The sequence below is a fragment of the Dendrobates tinctorius genome, unplaced genomic scaffold, assembly GCF_039654945.1.
Source record: "Dendrobates tinctorius isolate UK_male_01 unplaced genomic scaffold, ASM3965494v1 ptg000073l, whole genome shotgun sequence".
In the NCBI taxonomy this organism is placed as follows: Eukaryota; Metazoa; Chordata; class Amphibia; order Anura; family Dendrobatidae; genus Dendrobates; species Dendrobates tinctorius.
Window position 1 is genome coordinate 27,893,723 of NW_027361741.1, and position 16,395 is coordinate 27,910,117.

General features: G+C 45.2%; 1 protein-coding gene across 1 annotated transcript in view; it reads left to right on the forward strand.

Moving 5' to 3' along the window:
* The window catches only part of LRRC74B (leucine rich repeat containing 74B), a 97,202-nt gene extending 86,947 nt beyond the window's left edge, over nt 1–10,255 (forward strand). The window contains exon 12 of the mRNA XM_073582701.1: nt 10,044–10,255. Coding sequence (XP_073438802.1) covers nt 10,044–10,062 — 19 coding nt within the window. The 3' untranslated portion in view covers nt 10,063–10,255. The remainder of the gene's footprint in view (nt 1–10,043) is intronic.
* The last annotated feature ends 6,140 nt before the right edge of the window (nt 10,256–16,395 follow it).

Genomic DNA, 16,395 nt, shown 5'->3' on the forward strand with positions numbered 1-16,395 from the left:
ATCTGGACCTGGAGACTTGAATTCATTTAGGTTAGCTAAGTGTTTCCTCACTATCTTTCTGTTTACAGATATCCTGGATTCTTCTATTCCCTTAATAGGACAGTGAAGAACAGTTGATGTTACATTTCCTTTCTGAGAGAAAACAGATGCAAAATAGGAATTTAAAAGTTCGGCCTTCTCAACATCCTGTCTTACCATTTCATCATTTTCATCCTGTAAAAATCCTATAGATTTTACAGGATGAAAATGGGAGTGTGAGTGTTTGGGTTCAGCCAGTAGCAGCGCTTGCGCCAGCGCGCCTATGCTCCATCTACCTCAGCAGCTAGCGTCCTGCATCTTGCTTGCGATATAGTGGTGCCATCTCTGCGGCACAGTTTACGCCGCGCTGCGCTTGCAGTCCTGCCCGGCGTTTGCAGTTGCGACGCCACGCACACGTCCAGTTACGGTAGGTCCTTTCGGATGTAGTGACGTTATTTTTAGAACTACTCCAGTGACCGGTTACCGCATGTGTGCCGCTGAGTACCTGTGCTGTTAACAGGCTCAGCGTTTTCAGTTCCATTGTCTGCCATTGCAGCTCTGTGTCCATAACAGAGACTACTAATTTGCACCTGGGTGATATCCAACCCTGTGCATACTACCGCCATAGTGCTCTGCATCTTCTAGCTGCGGTTTTTCCATCCACCGCACGGTGGACCCCGAGTGGTGAAGGCACTTTATTTATATTTTTTATTTAGTGTCTTCCGCCACTCCTAACATAATACTAGCGCCAGGGTCTGGCTAGAGATGGCAGACCAGCAGCAACTATTGCAGTGCGTGCGACAGCTCGAGGCTCCCTTGGCTACCCTTGAGAGGGCTCTTGCCGCTGCGCAGGCCACGGATGCTGCTGTTCAGGCACTCACAGATGCAGTAGGGCGTATGTCCATGTCCGCCCTTGCGCCGACAGTTACCCGTCTCCCATTGCCCGAAAAATACTGTGGGGATGGCGCCTCCTGCAGGGGTTTCATCAGCCAGTGCTCGATACACCTGGAGCTGCTGGCTGCGCAGTTCCCTACAGAACGGGCCAAGGTGGCCTTTATCATTTCCCTACTGTCGGGCAAGGCATTGGAGTGGACTACGCCTCTGTAGGAGCGCGGTGACCCCGAGATTCGGACCGCTGCTCATTTGCTAACTGCCATCAAGCAAGTTTTTCTTGGTCCACGGGTCACCCATGATACCTCTCTCCAATTGCTCGCCTTGTCTCAGGGATCACTCCCAGTTAGTCAATACGCCGTCCGTTTTCGGACACTGGCGTCCGAGTTGGAGTGGTTTGACAAGGCACTGATCCCCGTTTTTTGGCGAGGATTAGTGGAGCACGTTAAGGATGCTCTCTCCACTAGAGAGATCCCTACCATTCTGGAGGAGCTAATCTCCATTTCCTCCCGTATCGACCTCCGTTTTTCGGAGCGTGATATGGAGCGTGCTCACTCCAAATGGAGAAGTACTCCGGCTCCCAACTTTTTTGAGCCTCTGGAGCTGCCCGAGCCAGAGGTTCTACCTCCCGAGCCCATGGAGGTATCTTGCGCCATATCTGAGACACGCCCGGCTCAAGAGTTCATGTGCGGTTGTCACCATCTACTCGCTTCTTCTCAAGAAGACAGCGCCCCACAATGGTCTGACTGTGAGTCGGTCGGCGAGACTTTTGTCCCTCCTTGCCAGCGGCCCAAAATTCTCACGTGGGCACACGCGTCCAATGCGGACGGCCATCGTGGCTATATGCAGACCACGAAGTCTCTAGCCGGTTCGTATTGGTGGCCGCACAGGGCTCGGGATGTGAAGAGGTTTATTCGGGCATGCACTTTTTGTGCTCGGGATAGCCTACCCAGATGGGGTGTGGCGACGTGTCCCTGAAACTCCCGATCCCATTGTCTCTTGGGTGTCCCTCCTCAAACCCGGCGATCTGGCCTCCGCTGACGCCTGTCATGTGTCCCGGTTCAGTGTTACACCTACCAGGACATCAGGCTCGCTTTTGGGCGAGTCTGAGGGCTGTGCCGCTGTCGGGCACAGGCTGGTGGATCGGAGGGTTCAGGGAGGGGGGCCCTAGGAGGGGGGGTAATGTTAGGAGTCAGATTTCGGCCATTGCCAGGCAGGAATCTAGAATCTCACATGCTGCAGTCTCCTGCTCTGTGTTTAATGCAAAGGAGATTGCAGAGGAGATTGCTTTACAGCAACTCTCTCCGGAGGCTAAGTCCTTTGTCCCTTCTTCTAAGCATGCTCATGGTATAAGCTCCCATTGGATTTCAGGAGTCAGGTGCTCAGGTCCTGCTCCTGATTCCATTGGTTCAGCCAATGGCTCTGGGGACTTCCGGAAGGTCCCGTTCATTATAAAAAGTGCGCATGGCTGTTCCGCCATGCGCTAGTATTTTTCATACTTGCTGCTGTATGTTTGCTGATGGATGTTTGGACTGGTGACTGACTTATTAAGAAACCCCTTCCCTCTGATAATGCGATTGTGTGAGTGTTTGGGTTCAGCTAGTAGCAGCGCTAGCGCCAGCGCGCCTATGCTCCATCTACCTCAGCAGCTAGCGTCCTGCATCGCGCAAGCGATATAGCGGTGCCATCTCTGCGGCACAGTTTACGCCGCGCTGCGCTTGCAGTCCTGCCCGGCGTTCGCAGTTGCGACGCCACGCACACGTCCAGTTACGGTAGGTCCTTTCGCATGTAATGACGTTATTTTTAGAACTACTCCGGTGACCGGTTACCGCATGTGTGCCACTGAGTACCTGTGCTGTTAACAGGCTCAGTGTTTTCAGTTCCATTGTCTGCCATTGCAGCTCTGTGTCCATAACAGAGACTGCTAATTTGCACCTGGGTGATATCCAACCCTGTGCACATTACCGCCATAGTGCTCTGCATCTTCTTGCTGCGGTTTTTCCATCCACCGCACGGTGGACCCCGAGTGGCGAAGGCACTTTATTTATATTTTTTATTTAGGGTCTTCCGCCACTCCTAACACTTACATACTAGAGAGATCCCTACCACTCTGGAGGAGCTAATCTCCATTTCCTCCCGTATCGACCTCCGTTTTTCAGAGCGTGGTATGGAGCGTGCTCGCTCCAAATGGAGAAGTACTCCGGCTCCCAACTTTTTTGAGCCTCTGGAGCTGCCCGAGCCAGAGGTTCTACCTCCCGAGCCCATGGAGGTATCTCGCGCCATATCTGAGACACACCCGGCTCAAGAGTTCATGTGCGGTTGTCACCATCTACTCGCTTCTTCTCAGGAAGACAGCGCCCCACAATGGTCTGACTGTGAGTCGGTCGGCGAGACTTTTGTCCCTCCTTGCCAGCGACCCAAAATTCTCACGTAGGCACACGCGTCCAATACAGATGGCCACCGTGGCTATATGCAGACCATGAAGTCTCTGGCTGGTTCATATTGGTGGCCGCACAGGGCTCGGGATGTGAAGAGGTTTATTCGGGCATGCACTTTTTGTGCTCGGGATAGCCTACCCAGATGGGGTGTGGCGACGTGTCCCTGAAACTCCCGCTACCATTGTCTCTCGGGTGTCCCTCCTCAAACCCGGCGATCTGACCTCCGCTGACGCCTGTCATGTGTCCTGGTTCAGTGTTTCACCTACCAGGACATCAGGCTCGCTTTTGGGCGAGTCTGAGGGCTGTGCCGCTGTCGGGCACAGGCTGGTTAATCGGAGGGTTCAGGGAGGGGGGCCCTAGGAGGGGGGCTAATGTTAGGAGTCAGATTTCGGCCATTGCCAGGCAGGAATCTAGACCCTCACATGCTGCAGTGTCCTGCTCTGTGTTTAATGCAAAGGAGATTGCAGAGGAGGTTGCTTTACAGCAACTCTCTCCGGAGGCTAAGTCCTTTGTCCCTTCTTCTGAGCATGCTCATGGGATAAGCGCCCATTGGAGTTCAGGAGTCAGGTGCTCAGGTCCTGCTCCTGATTCCATTGGTTCAGCCCAGGGCTCTGGGGACTTCCGGAAGGTCCCGTTCATTATAAAAAGTGCGCATGGCTGTTCCGCCATGCGCTAGTATTTTTCATACTTGCTGCTGTATGTTTGCTGATGGATGTTTGGACTGGTGACTGACTTATTAAGAAACCCCTTCCCTCTGATAATACGATTGTGTGAGTGTTTGGGTTCAGCCAGTAGCAGCGCTAGCGCCAGCGCGCCTATGCTCCATCTACCTCAGCAGCTAGCATACTGCATCGCGCTTGCGCTATAGCGGTGCCATCTCTGCGGCACAGTTTACGCCACGCTGCGCTTGCAGTCCTGCCCGGCGTTCGCAGTTGCGACGCCACGCACACGTCCAGTTACGGTAGGTCCTTTCGCATGTAATGACGTTATTTTTAGAACTACTCCGGTGACCGGTTACCGCATGTGTGCCGCTGAGTACCTGTGCTGTTAACAGGGTCAGCGTTTTCAGTTCCATTGTCTGCCATTGCAGCTCTGTGTCCATAACAGAGACTGCTAATTTGCACCTGGGTGATATCCAACCCTGTGCACATTACCGCCATAGTGCTCTGCATCTTCTAGCTGCGGTTTTTCCATCCACCGCACGGTGGACCCCGAGTGGCGAAGGCACTTTATTTATATTTTTTATTTAGTGTCTTCCGCCACTCCTAACACTTACATACTTGATAAACTTATTCTAAGGGCCCCTCCTTGCCACTAAAAGATACGCACCAAACTTTCCATGAGGCAAATTGTTCCTCTAGTAATCATAACTGGGGAGGAATTAAATAAATATAACAATTCTGACAATTATATAATTTTAAAGAGATTTATGAGCCTAGTAAGACCTACAGGGAGATGTTGTTTAGACTTAAGTTGCCTACCAATCCCTGTTATTAGTAAATCAAAGTTTAATGCAATAAATTGTTCTATCTTATTAAGTATCTTAATACTTAAAATTATCAGCCACGGGTACACAAACATCTTTAGTCTAGCTCAGACAACTATATGAAGGTACAGTAATAGTGGGAAAACAACCGATTTCTGCTAGTTAACCTTTAATGAGAACCACACCAGGTAACATGATAATGTCATGGAAATAGCACTAAATAGTGCAGAAAAAGCCCCAAGCCAAGGAAATAACCGACTCCATATTAATTGATAACCTAGGAGACCAAAAGGCAGTATGACGGTTTAAAATAGAATCTTTATTAGTGATTAATAATAAATAATCAAATACAAAAAGGTTCAAGTAAAACAAAAGCAAAAGTGCATGAGGATGGAAATAGCAAGACCACGGGTGCCAGACACCCACCATTAATTAATCCTGAGTAGGTAGGAAAACTCTTGACCCCGTATAATAACAGGTAAAGTGCATTAAGTATGAAGCTAATCAAAATATGGGTACCTCAACCTTTAAGCCAGAAAATGTTTCAAATTCATCCACCAACCCTGAGAGGGAATTCAGGGCCACTGTCCGCCAGATTATACTAAGGTATCGTATGTATATAGAGACTTTCTGTTAAGGACCCTCGGATTAAACCCTTGATGTCCTGAGACTGCAGAATAGCCAGGCCCAATGGCTTAATAGCCACTGCTAACAGCAGAGGAGACAAGGGGCACCCCTTTGCAAAGGAAAAGGTTGTGACACCTCCAAGTAACTTTGAATTGTTACTCTAGGACAGGGGTCTCAAACTCAATTTACCCGGGGGCCGCTGGAGGTAAAATCTGGGTGAGGCTGGGCCGCATCAGGTTTTCCACAAGAAAGTTCTTTCAAAAACATTCCAATGTTATCAAATGTCTTTTTTTTATCTTATTTTGTGTTAAAAAATAAAAATAAATTAACAAAATCATAAGAAAAAATAAATCAGTAATAAATAAATAAAATGAAAATGATAATAATACAGCAGATATAGATGACTGAAGAAACCACATATAGTTGCTGACTAGAGAAATGTAATTATTATTATTCAGATTCAGATGTCTGTATTAACAGTTCTTTAACATTTAACTTTCTGAACATGAATGGAACATTGAACATGGCTTCTTCTGCCTACTTCTTGCTGCTAGAGATCTGGCAGCACTTCTCTCGCATAGCCGAGCCACATTTGGCTTAAGGGAGGAAACAGTTGAGATCCTCAGTAGGGCTTGAAGATGCTCATCAGTAAGTCTGGACCTGTACTTGGACTTATTGAAGTTCAAGGTAGAGAAGAGCTTTTCGCACAAGTATGTGCTCCCAAAAAGACACATGGTCCGCTTGAACATTCGGGAAAGCTCGGGGAAGCTGGGGGGCAATTCTCTCAAAAATTGCCTGAGCTTGTCTGCTTTTCCACTCACCTCCCTGAACTTGGCTTTGAGTTCAGAGTTGCACTGCAGGTTAATGAGCTCCATTTGAAGCACAGGAGGGGCATCTTGCACATCAAAGGAGAAGGGGTCCACAAAAATTTGAAATGTGGCTCTGTGCGTCTTGAAGTCTGCAAATCTGTGATCAAATTCCTCCTGTAGCTTCATGACGACATCCATATACTCCTCACCACTGAATGGTGTGCCTGCTTCCATGAGTGCCTTTCATGATGGGAAATGTCAAAGGTTTGTCTGAGAAAGCTGGGCTTTTCATAATATAAGTTTTCATCAACCAAAGTCCTGTATAATAAAGGGCACTTCACCACAGAATATAACACTAATCCCATATACCGCTACACAGGATAACGAAGAGGTCCCAAATATGATAAAAAATAATTTTTATTTCAAATAAAATAAAAGGAAGAAGCTGGCGGCGAAACGTGCGTCGGGGTGAGGAGACGCCATGGGCACTCATACACATTGGTAAATATTAAGAATATACCTTGGACTTGAATGACTTAAGGGCTGGGGGATTTGCCTTTGCGATATAGAGGGTCTATGTTCATTCGCATGTGACTCTGTTTTATTTCTCATTGTTAGCCTGGATTTCCCTTTGTGATATAGCGGGTCATATTTATAAAGCACCTTTTTATATTAATGGTATTTTCCATCAGACTCCATACATTTATAGGTTATTCTTTTGAGATATATGCATATAGGTCAAGCAGTGTTCTGAAAATATAGCGCTATGTGATAGTGTTAGCTCATTGGAGCAAGTGTTATTGTACATGTGTTTTGCAGTATATATCATTTTTTGCACTGCTGTTTCATATTTTTTATATTTTTTTTGAGTTTACACATTGCGTACATTTATTGCCTTTATAGATCTCAAACTCTGTTTACATGTGTTATGGAGTGATAATGATATAAGTGCTTTATTGCTGTATTCTTGTAATTTTGTGCTCTGGCGTCTCCTATACACGGCATTTTGCTTTTTTATGATGTTTTTTATTTATTTGAAATAAAAATTATTTTTTAGCATATTTGGGACCTCTTCGTTATCCTGTGTAGCGGTATATGGGATTAGTGTTATAACATAAGTTTTGTAGAGAATGCTTTCACGTTGTCATAGGCAGCACTGACAAGTTGCCCCTGGCCTTGTAACTTCTTGTTCAGTACATTAAGCTCATGTGCGATATCAACACAAAATCTAAGTCCATGAGCCATTTTGGATCACTTAGCACAGGAACAGCAGCCCCATCTTTCTCCATGAAGACTTTCGCTTCCGCTCTCAACTCAAAAAATGTCTTCAATATGTTTCTCCTGCTGAGTCAACATACCTTAGTTAAGTAGAGCACATCCCCATATTCTGACTCCATTTCCTATAAAAAAAAAAAGCACGAAACCTTCTGTGGTTTAAGCCCCTGGATCTGATTTGGTTGATGCATTTCACAACGAAAGACATCACATTGTCAAACTTCAGGCATTTGCTGCAAAGGGCCTGCTGATGGATAATGCAGTGCAGAGCAGTGACCTCCTCCACACCTTCCTCTTCCAGTTTTTTTTAACAAGTGCCACCAGTCCATTTTTCCTCTCTGTCATTGATGGCGCTCCATCAGTTGTTATTTCAACAAACCTCCTCCAAGGTAAACCGTCATTCTCAATGGCATCACACAGCTGGTGAAATATCTTCTGAGCGGTGATCTGGCCATGCATTGGAATCACTGTGAGCAACTCCTCTATGACTTCAAAATTGTCATCAACACCACGGACATAGATTGCGAGCTGGGCAGTGTTGGTGATGTCTGTGGTCTCATCAAGAGTGGCTGAGTATACACTGAAACATTTTGCTTTCTCACACAGTTGATCATAAATGTCACTTGACAGGTCAGAAATGCGCTCTGCTACGGTGTTGGCAGAAAGGCTGATGTTGCTAAACTGACCTTTCTTTTCTGGACAGACAATACTTGCAGCCTGTAATATGCACTTTTTTACAAATTCACCTTCTTTGAATGGCTTTCCTGCTTTAGCAATCATCTGACTAACCACGTAGCTAGTTTCGACTGTTGCATCATTCTCTTTTGTTGCTTTCTTAAGGGCCTGTCACACTAAGCGATATCGCTAGCAATATTGCTATAACTTGTGATGTTATAGCGATATTGCTAGCGATATCGCTATGTATGATACTTACCTACATCCCGCTCCCCTGTTGGTTATCGCTAATCGCGCAAGAACGTCCTGGACTGTTTCTCGTCGTCAGCTTCCTGCGGCGCTTCCTGTGTAGAGACGAGCGACGCATGGACGCGGGCGGGAGGACTTCAGGATCGCCGCGTCTGACAGGTAAGTAGCGACCCCCGACCCCTGCGATGTCGCTGGTAAGATCTGCCAGTGTGGCAGCTCACTAGCGACCACTTAGCAATGCACCAGCGATCCTGACCGAGTCTTTCGCATCAACACCCGGCGCTGCCGCCGGCACTCAGGACCGGAGCTGTGGCTGCATGTATTTCTATACAACCGCAGCTCTGGTCATGAGTGCCGGCAGCGTCGGTTGTTGATGCGAGAGACTGGTGTGAGTTTCTCGCATCACTCACACGCTAGTGTGATCCCAGCCTTAGAAAAATATTAGTGAGATCAGCAGTCACTCAATGAGACCACCCTCATTGTGAGGCCACCCAACTATCAAGAATTCTAAGAAAAAAAGACCAGACATGTTGAAACTCGACACGTCTTATCTGTTGTTTCTCTAAGTGATAGAAAGTTTGAACAATTTGCAAATAAACCTAATTTGCAATGAAGGTTAAATAATTTTGATTGCAATTGTACCTGCAAAAAAAGCCACGCAAGTTATTTTGAAAATCTACTGTACCTAATAAGCAGATGGAACCATGCTGATCTCGCCATTACCTGTATTTTTGTTCACCTTAAAGGGAACCTGTCAGCAGGTTTTATTTTAATCAGCATAATGGAGCTGACCTGACACTGTCTGTAGGTTACTGTGCACAATCCTGCTGACAGGTTCCCTTTAATAACTCAGCAAAGTAAGATGGCTTCTTCTGTGATGTTCTGTAGAAAATCCCATGTATTCCTCTCTGATAAATCAGCATGTTATTGATATATAGATATTAGATTTGTCGAGTTACTTATTTCTGCTTTAACATGATGCAGATATGGAAAACCAGCTGGTGTTAGGCTGGTTTCACACTAGCGTTCGGCAGATTTGTGGAGGGCTGCGTAGTTCCTCTGTGAAGCTCCGCCCACTGCCGCACCTCTTCCTTCAGCTCCGTCTACGTCGGCATGTGTACCCTATCTTTAACATTGGGTATGTAGGCCATGCAAATGTATGTGTATTCCTCCACATGCATCGTTTTGACGCTGCGCCGACCGCAACAAAATGCAACATGTTGCGTTCGGCACAGCGTCAAAACGACACATGTGTAGGCATCCGCATACATTTGCATGGCCTTCGTACCCAATGTTAAAGATAGGGTCCGCAGGGCGCATGCCGACTTAGGCAGAGCTGAAGGAAGAGGTGCGGCAGTGAGCGGGGCTTAAGCGAGGAACTACGCAGCCCTCCACAGCTCTGCTGAATGCTAGTGTGAAACTAGCCTTAGAGAGGGACATCCCTATCATGGCAGTTTATGTACTAGATACATGTCTTATAAATAGTAGATTATTTTTCATATGGACAATCTATTACATCGTTTTCTTATTATGGTTTATTGTATTGTTATAAAATATTATATTGTTTCTTTACAGTGTGTTCACAAATCCCTGACTTCTGGATGCATACAGCTATAAAGTTAATGTTTTCTTCAGCACTTTCATATTTCTGACAGTTGTTATTTTTGCTTTAATGTTTAAGAGTGCAGTTTGTCAAGGTTTTTAAGCCAGTGTTCTGTTGTAAAAGCTTTGAAAAGTTGCATAAGTTTGTCGCAACACAATGCTTCAATAAAATGTTGGCCTTCTCACTCCATTTAAGCCTAGCTCCGACAAAGTGGGACATTCATGACAAGCGGCAGTATTTGCTATGCCACACATCTTACTCCAGAAGGTAACTTGTGGTGAGGAGCACACAGACTTGTATGACACTCGTTTCACGCTCCTGATTCATGAAGAGGCATTCACCTCTTTAAGAATTACTAGCGTCTGTCTCCAGGACACCACCTCATCAAGAGTGGCATGAAGAACGCCAGTGAAGATGAATCGGGCCCTTCGTTTTTGTTGTGTGTTTATACTTTAAGAGGGTTATCCACTTAGAATTATTGGTGGCTTATTCTAAAGATATTGACATCAATATTGGATCGACGGAGGTCTGATTCAAGCTTTTGTTTAAAGAGGACCACGACCCTCAATGTTCCATTCATTGCTTAGATTGCACATGCCATACTATTCATTTAGGTTGCACTTAGTCCTTTTCAAGTACTGCCACTTAGGCTAAGTGCACACGTACCGGAACTCTCGCGGAAATTACCGCGAGAATTCCGGAATTCCATTCCGCGGGAAAGTCGCATTTTAAATTCCCGCGATTTTCCCGCGGAAAAACTAGCATTTTGCAAGCGTATTTAGCTTGCAAAATGATAGCGTTTTCCAATCGATCTGTAGCATCGCTTGGAGAACTGATTGACAGGTTGGTCACACTCGTCAAACATAGTGTTTGACGAGTGTGACCAACTTTTTACTACTGAGGCTGTCTATGCGGCATCAGTAGTAAAAGATAGAATGCAAAAAAAAATAAAAAATGGTGTTATTCTTGCCTTCCGACGTCCCGCGCAGCCGTTCCCAGTAATCCTTTGCGAAAATGCCCGCGATGACGTCAGTTCTCGCGGGATCGCGATGTCTCGCGGTAATTCGCGATGACGTCGCGCGAATGACAGCGAGACTTCGCGATCCCACGAGAACGGACGTCATCGCAGGCATTTTCGCAAAGGATTACTGGGAACGAGAGCGTGAAGAGAAGCGGGAAGGCTGCGCGGGACGTCGGAGGGTGAGAATAACAATATTTTTTATTTTAAATTCTATTTTTTACAAGGATATGGTACCCAAAGCCCGGAGGACAGTCTCCTCTCCTCCGGACCGTGGGTACCATCCGCAAATGTTCTGCTTACTTTTCGCATGGTGTGCACAGCCACATGCGGGAAGTAAGCGGAACAATGCATTCCTATGGGTGCGGGATCGCCGCGATTCCGCAAAATTAATGAGCATGCAGCGGTAAAAACCGCAGCATTAGCACACCATTGCGGAATCCCATAGGAATGCATGGGATGCTTATTTTTCGCGTTTTCGCAGCAAAATCGCGCGGTTAAAACCGCCGCGGAAACGCGAAAAAACCGCCACGTGTGAACTCAGCCTTAAAGTATCGCTTGTGCAGTTAGACAAAGGCAAAATTGACTGGAGAAGGCTTACAAAACACCCAAAACAGGAGACACAGAAGCAGCCAAAAGTGTACTAGCCAAAATGTCTTAAAAATCCCTTGTCTGAAGGCCCATATAAGCAGAACCATAAGGCCATGTTCCCACGTAGCTTAAAGTCTATGTTTTTTTCCCGCTGTGTTTTTTTTCGGTAGAAAATCTACTGCATTTGGCCATCCAAGCAAAGAGGATGACATTTCATGAAAACTCCTGTCCACTGTGCGGTTAAAGACACTCTTGAAATGTGCGCTTATTGGCTTAAATGGGTAGCTTTAATAAAAAATGCATGTAAGAAGCTCAGTTCAGTTTCTAAATGCAGAATCTAAGTTTTTCTGTACTAAAAAATAAAAAAAGCATTAAAAACACTGCTTCGAATTTTCACCAAACGTGCATCAAAGGGTAAAGTTATTAAAAAAACCCTACAAAATCAGAGAACACCGTTTTTGCATTTTAGTGCGAATGCTGAAAAAAAACGCTGTCAAAAAGCAACAGAACAACAGCATTTACGCTACATGTGAACACATCTTCAGGAAATGCAATGTTTGTCCTGCTTCTCATATGAGCACTGGTTACACATCTGATATAATAAAGATAAAAGATTTTGTCACGTATGTTCGGTGGTTACCTTACCTCTTTCTGTGCTAATTTACACAAACCGTGTTCCATTTTGTGAGTTTGTTAATGACCATTTAATATATATTTTATGTTGCTTTTAGGAACATTGTGAATTTACTTTTACCCTAAAATATTATATACACACCAAGTTCTTCTTCTGTTGGGTGATATGCCATATATTGGAATGGATATGATGCAGGAAAGTAGCTTGCCATCTCAGTAATATCAATAAACGCCGACATATGTTTGAAGTTTTCTTTACCAGGTTATAAAATATTTAATTTTATTATGAATGCCAGGGACTTAGGATCTATACATGTGGGCGAGAAAAATATTAATAAAGAATTTGCTATATTTATTAAAGGCATAGTTTCCATGTAAAAGGTGTGTTAACATCAGATACTCTGCCATCTTATATTCCCATTAACCCTATGCCTGATCAGACACAGTCCGTGATTATTAGGAAATGTGATAGACCTCTGCTTCCCGCAGCATGTGCTTCCTGCTCTGCAGTATTGGTTTAGTGTTAGACATGAGCATCTTTTATTATCATTGATCTCATAGAATGAAGCGTCACCTCCACGTAAGTTTCCATGTCAACATCAAGCGTAGGAAGATGACTCATGAATGGAAAATCGAGTTTGTGTACACAATCATACAGGTCTGTTCATCCCAGTATCATTGTCCAAAGATGTGACAATATCCCCTATAGACAAGATCTATTATAGTCCGCAGAACGCCTCCAGGTTTTTGTACGTTCCATATGGTTTTGCATGGTAAGAAGGACCTGATAGCTCTACTGTCAAGTCTAGGTTATTAAATACTTGTATTATCTAGAAAATACCACCTCTGGTATTTATTTTCTTATAGATATGCCAGAAATGGTAAGTGCTGGTCTGAAATCCACCAGAACAGAACAAAAAGTTTGTGTTCTTCATAGCACTGTAATTATACTATTACGCTGTCAACCAGCATGTAAACATTTTGAAGAGCAAAAATTGGTCTAAAGCAATGGCTGGAGCTGAGAAAATCGCTTTGAATCAAATTCCCTTTAACCCTTCAAGGGTTTTATTGCTTTTGCGCTGTCCTCTCCTTATTCCAAGAGGCATGACTTTTTTTTAGTTTTCCATCGATATAGCCATGTAAGGGCTTGATTTTTGAGGGACGAGTTGTACTTTTGAGTGACTCCATCATTTTTATCATATAGCAGGAAAGTAGGAAAAAAATTCAGTGAAGAAATAGCAAAAATGCAATTTTTTGTTTTTAAATCTGTGTGCTATATACAGCAATTTCACAGTATTGCTGTATATAACAGAAATCAGTCTCCGATGAATGCCAACCTTAGGCTGGCACAACACTAAGTGCCATTGTACACAGGAGCTCTGTATTTACTGTCAGTGTACAGGTAATACAGTAATCACCCGTGATAATGTACACAGGAGCTCTGTATATAGTGTCAGTGTACAGATAATACAGTGATCACCAGTGACATTATACACAGGAGCTCTGTATATAATATACAGTGTATAGTGTCAGAGTACAGGTAACACACTGACTCACCAGTGACGTCTGTAGCTGAAATCCTTCATGTTTGCTTTTCTTTTTCATCCAGCACAGACTGCTGTCACTTCTTCCAGCCAGGACTCATCTCTGCATAAAATAACAGTCACCTAGAGCACCGCTTCCAGAGCACATTCCCCACTTTTTCCCTTTCTTCTACACTACACATCTGAATACAGGCGTGCGCCCACCATCAATATATAATTGGTTATTATGCAACCCACCATTCCAAATATAAATTATAATCTGCCACTGTGCACCCACTAAATAGAAATAGCCACTTTCCCCATTTAATATATAAATTAATTAGTACCTATACTCTTTCCCACAATTCATTACCAGTAAATTCATTCTCAAAGGCCCCCACTATGTACCTCCCGCTCTAACCCTAACCCCAATTCATTATATTTACATGCCCCTCCTGCCCCAATTCATTATCATGTCTTTCCCACCCTCTATTATCAACTGCTCTACCCCACATTCAATACATCATCTCCTCCACCCTCAAAATTATTTGTTCTCCCCCTAGATCATCATTTGCTCTCCCCACCCCACCTTCAATTCATCATTTGCTCTCCCCACCTCACACCTTCAATTAAATTGCTGTCCCCGTCCCTCACACTGAATTCATCATTTGCAGTCCCCTACCCCTCTCCCACTTCATCATTTGAAGTCCCCTTCATCAATTGCAGTCCCCTATCACCCCCTCACTTCATCTGCAGTGCCCCTTCATCATTTGCAGACCTCTATTCCCCTTTCATTTCATCATGTGCAGTCCCCTTCCCCACCACTTCAACATGTGCAGTCCCCTTCCCCACAATTTCATCATGTGCAGTCCCCCTTACCCTCCATTTCATCATGTGCAGTCCCCCTTACCCCCAACTTCATCATGTGCAGTCCTCCTTACCCCACACTTCTTCATGTGCAGTCCACCTTACCCACCATTTCATCATGTGCAGCCCCACTCCCCTTCATCATGTGCAGCCCCCCTGCCCTTCACCATGTGCATCACCACTCCCCCCATTTCACAATGTGCAGTCCCACTCCCCCACTTCATCATGTGCAGTCTCCTTTAACCCTGAAACCCCATCATGTGCAGTCCCCCTTATACTCCCCACTTCATCATTTGCAGTGCCCCCTCCTCCCCTCACCCACTGAATTCATTTTATAAAGAAAACAAAAAACGTTTTACATACTTACCTCACAGTCGCTCCCCAGCAGCGTAGCTCGGCTTCCAGCGTCCGGTACATGTCGGCGCAAACACTATGACGTCACCTGACCGGAAGTACAGAGAACATGGAGGTAGCAGGACCAGTGCAGCTGTCAAGGTTAGACGGTGGTGCACAACTCCGAGAAAGCTCCAGGCCCCGGCACCGACATGTGCACTGATGTGTGTGCCACAGGCCCACAGCGCACAGCACTTGGGGCCCGATAAGTAGAAGCACAAGAGCGGGGCCCCGAACCTGCAGGCCCCCATCTGTACTGCTGCTCACCGGGCCCCATACAGCTGTAAGGGCAGTAATGCCCTGATGGCAGCCCTGCTTATTTGCCACGCAGGCACTCTCCAGTCTGACTTCAAAGTGCCAACTGTCAAGTAAGGCTTGTACTTACCTCATCGACAAGTTGCAGCCATCAAGGGTCTTTTTTATGTCCTCAGGAGACTGGAGGAGACAGAGCAGCTAGTACAAAGGATTAGAGGTGGTTCAGGAGGGGAGTAAAGCTTTTGTTTTTTCTGCACCCTTGACCCATATACAATAAGTTTTAAAGTCAACCCTGAGCTGCTACTATATTACTGTTACTATCTTGTTAGACATTAGTTATTACACATATACTCAATATTAACGATTAACCATACTTTCAAGTAACTTTTCAGAATAAATTGCCTGTCTTATATCCATGAAGAATATCATTATTGCTGGCACTTTTATGACTAGTATCTTGCATTTTCAACAGTTTTCCGCTGTGTAGACCCTCTCCAATTTGCAATCCCCTGGTGGGAGGAGACAAGCTGCTGTGATCTCTGCCACATACAGTGCAGCACAGATGGAGAGAGTCATGCTATTTCCTTTTTTTAGTACACAAACCTCATGTTGTATGTATGTGAATCAAGCTCTCATGGGAGGTAAAAAACTTGAGAGCTTAGTATGATCTGTGTGTCTCTTGCTCTACTTGTTTCTTCCTCTGTTCCTGACGTCTCCTCCCCTCTCCATAGAGCATGTTGGGCCACACGACAGTAGTGCGCTGCCAGACAGATTTGAACTGTTTTTAAAGTGTATGGCGAGTTTGGGAGGCAGGGGTGAGAGGAAGAAGGTTCCTTCCACACTTATGATCACTAGTACTATTGATTTATACAAAGTCTGTTGAATGTACAGTTTTCTTATAAGTATAAAATATGTGATCTAGATTTTGCCGTCATGCTACACAGGTGCAGTGCATGCTAGTGATGTGGTAGATTTGCCTCTTCTGCAGTCATTTCATGTATCGTCCATTGACTGCAGTTTCCTGTGATTCTGCGGCCTTGTCTC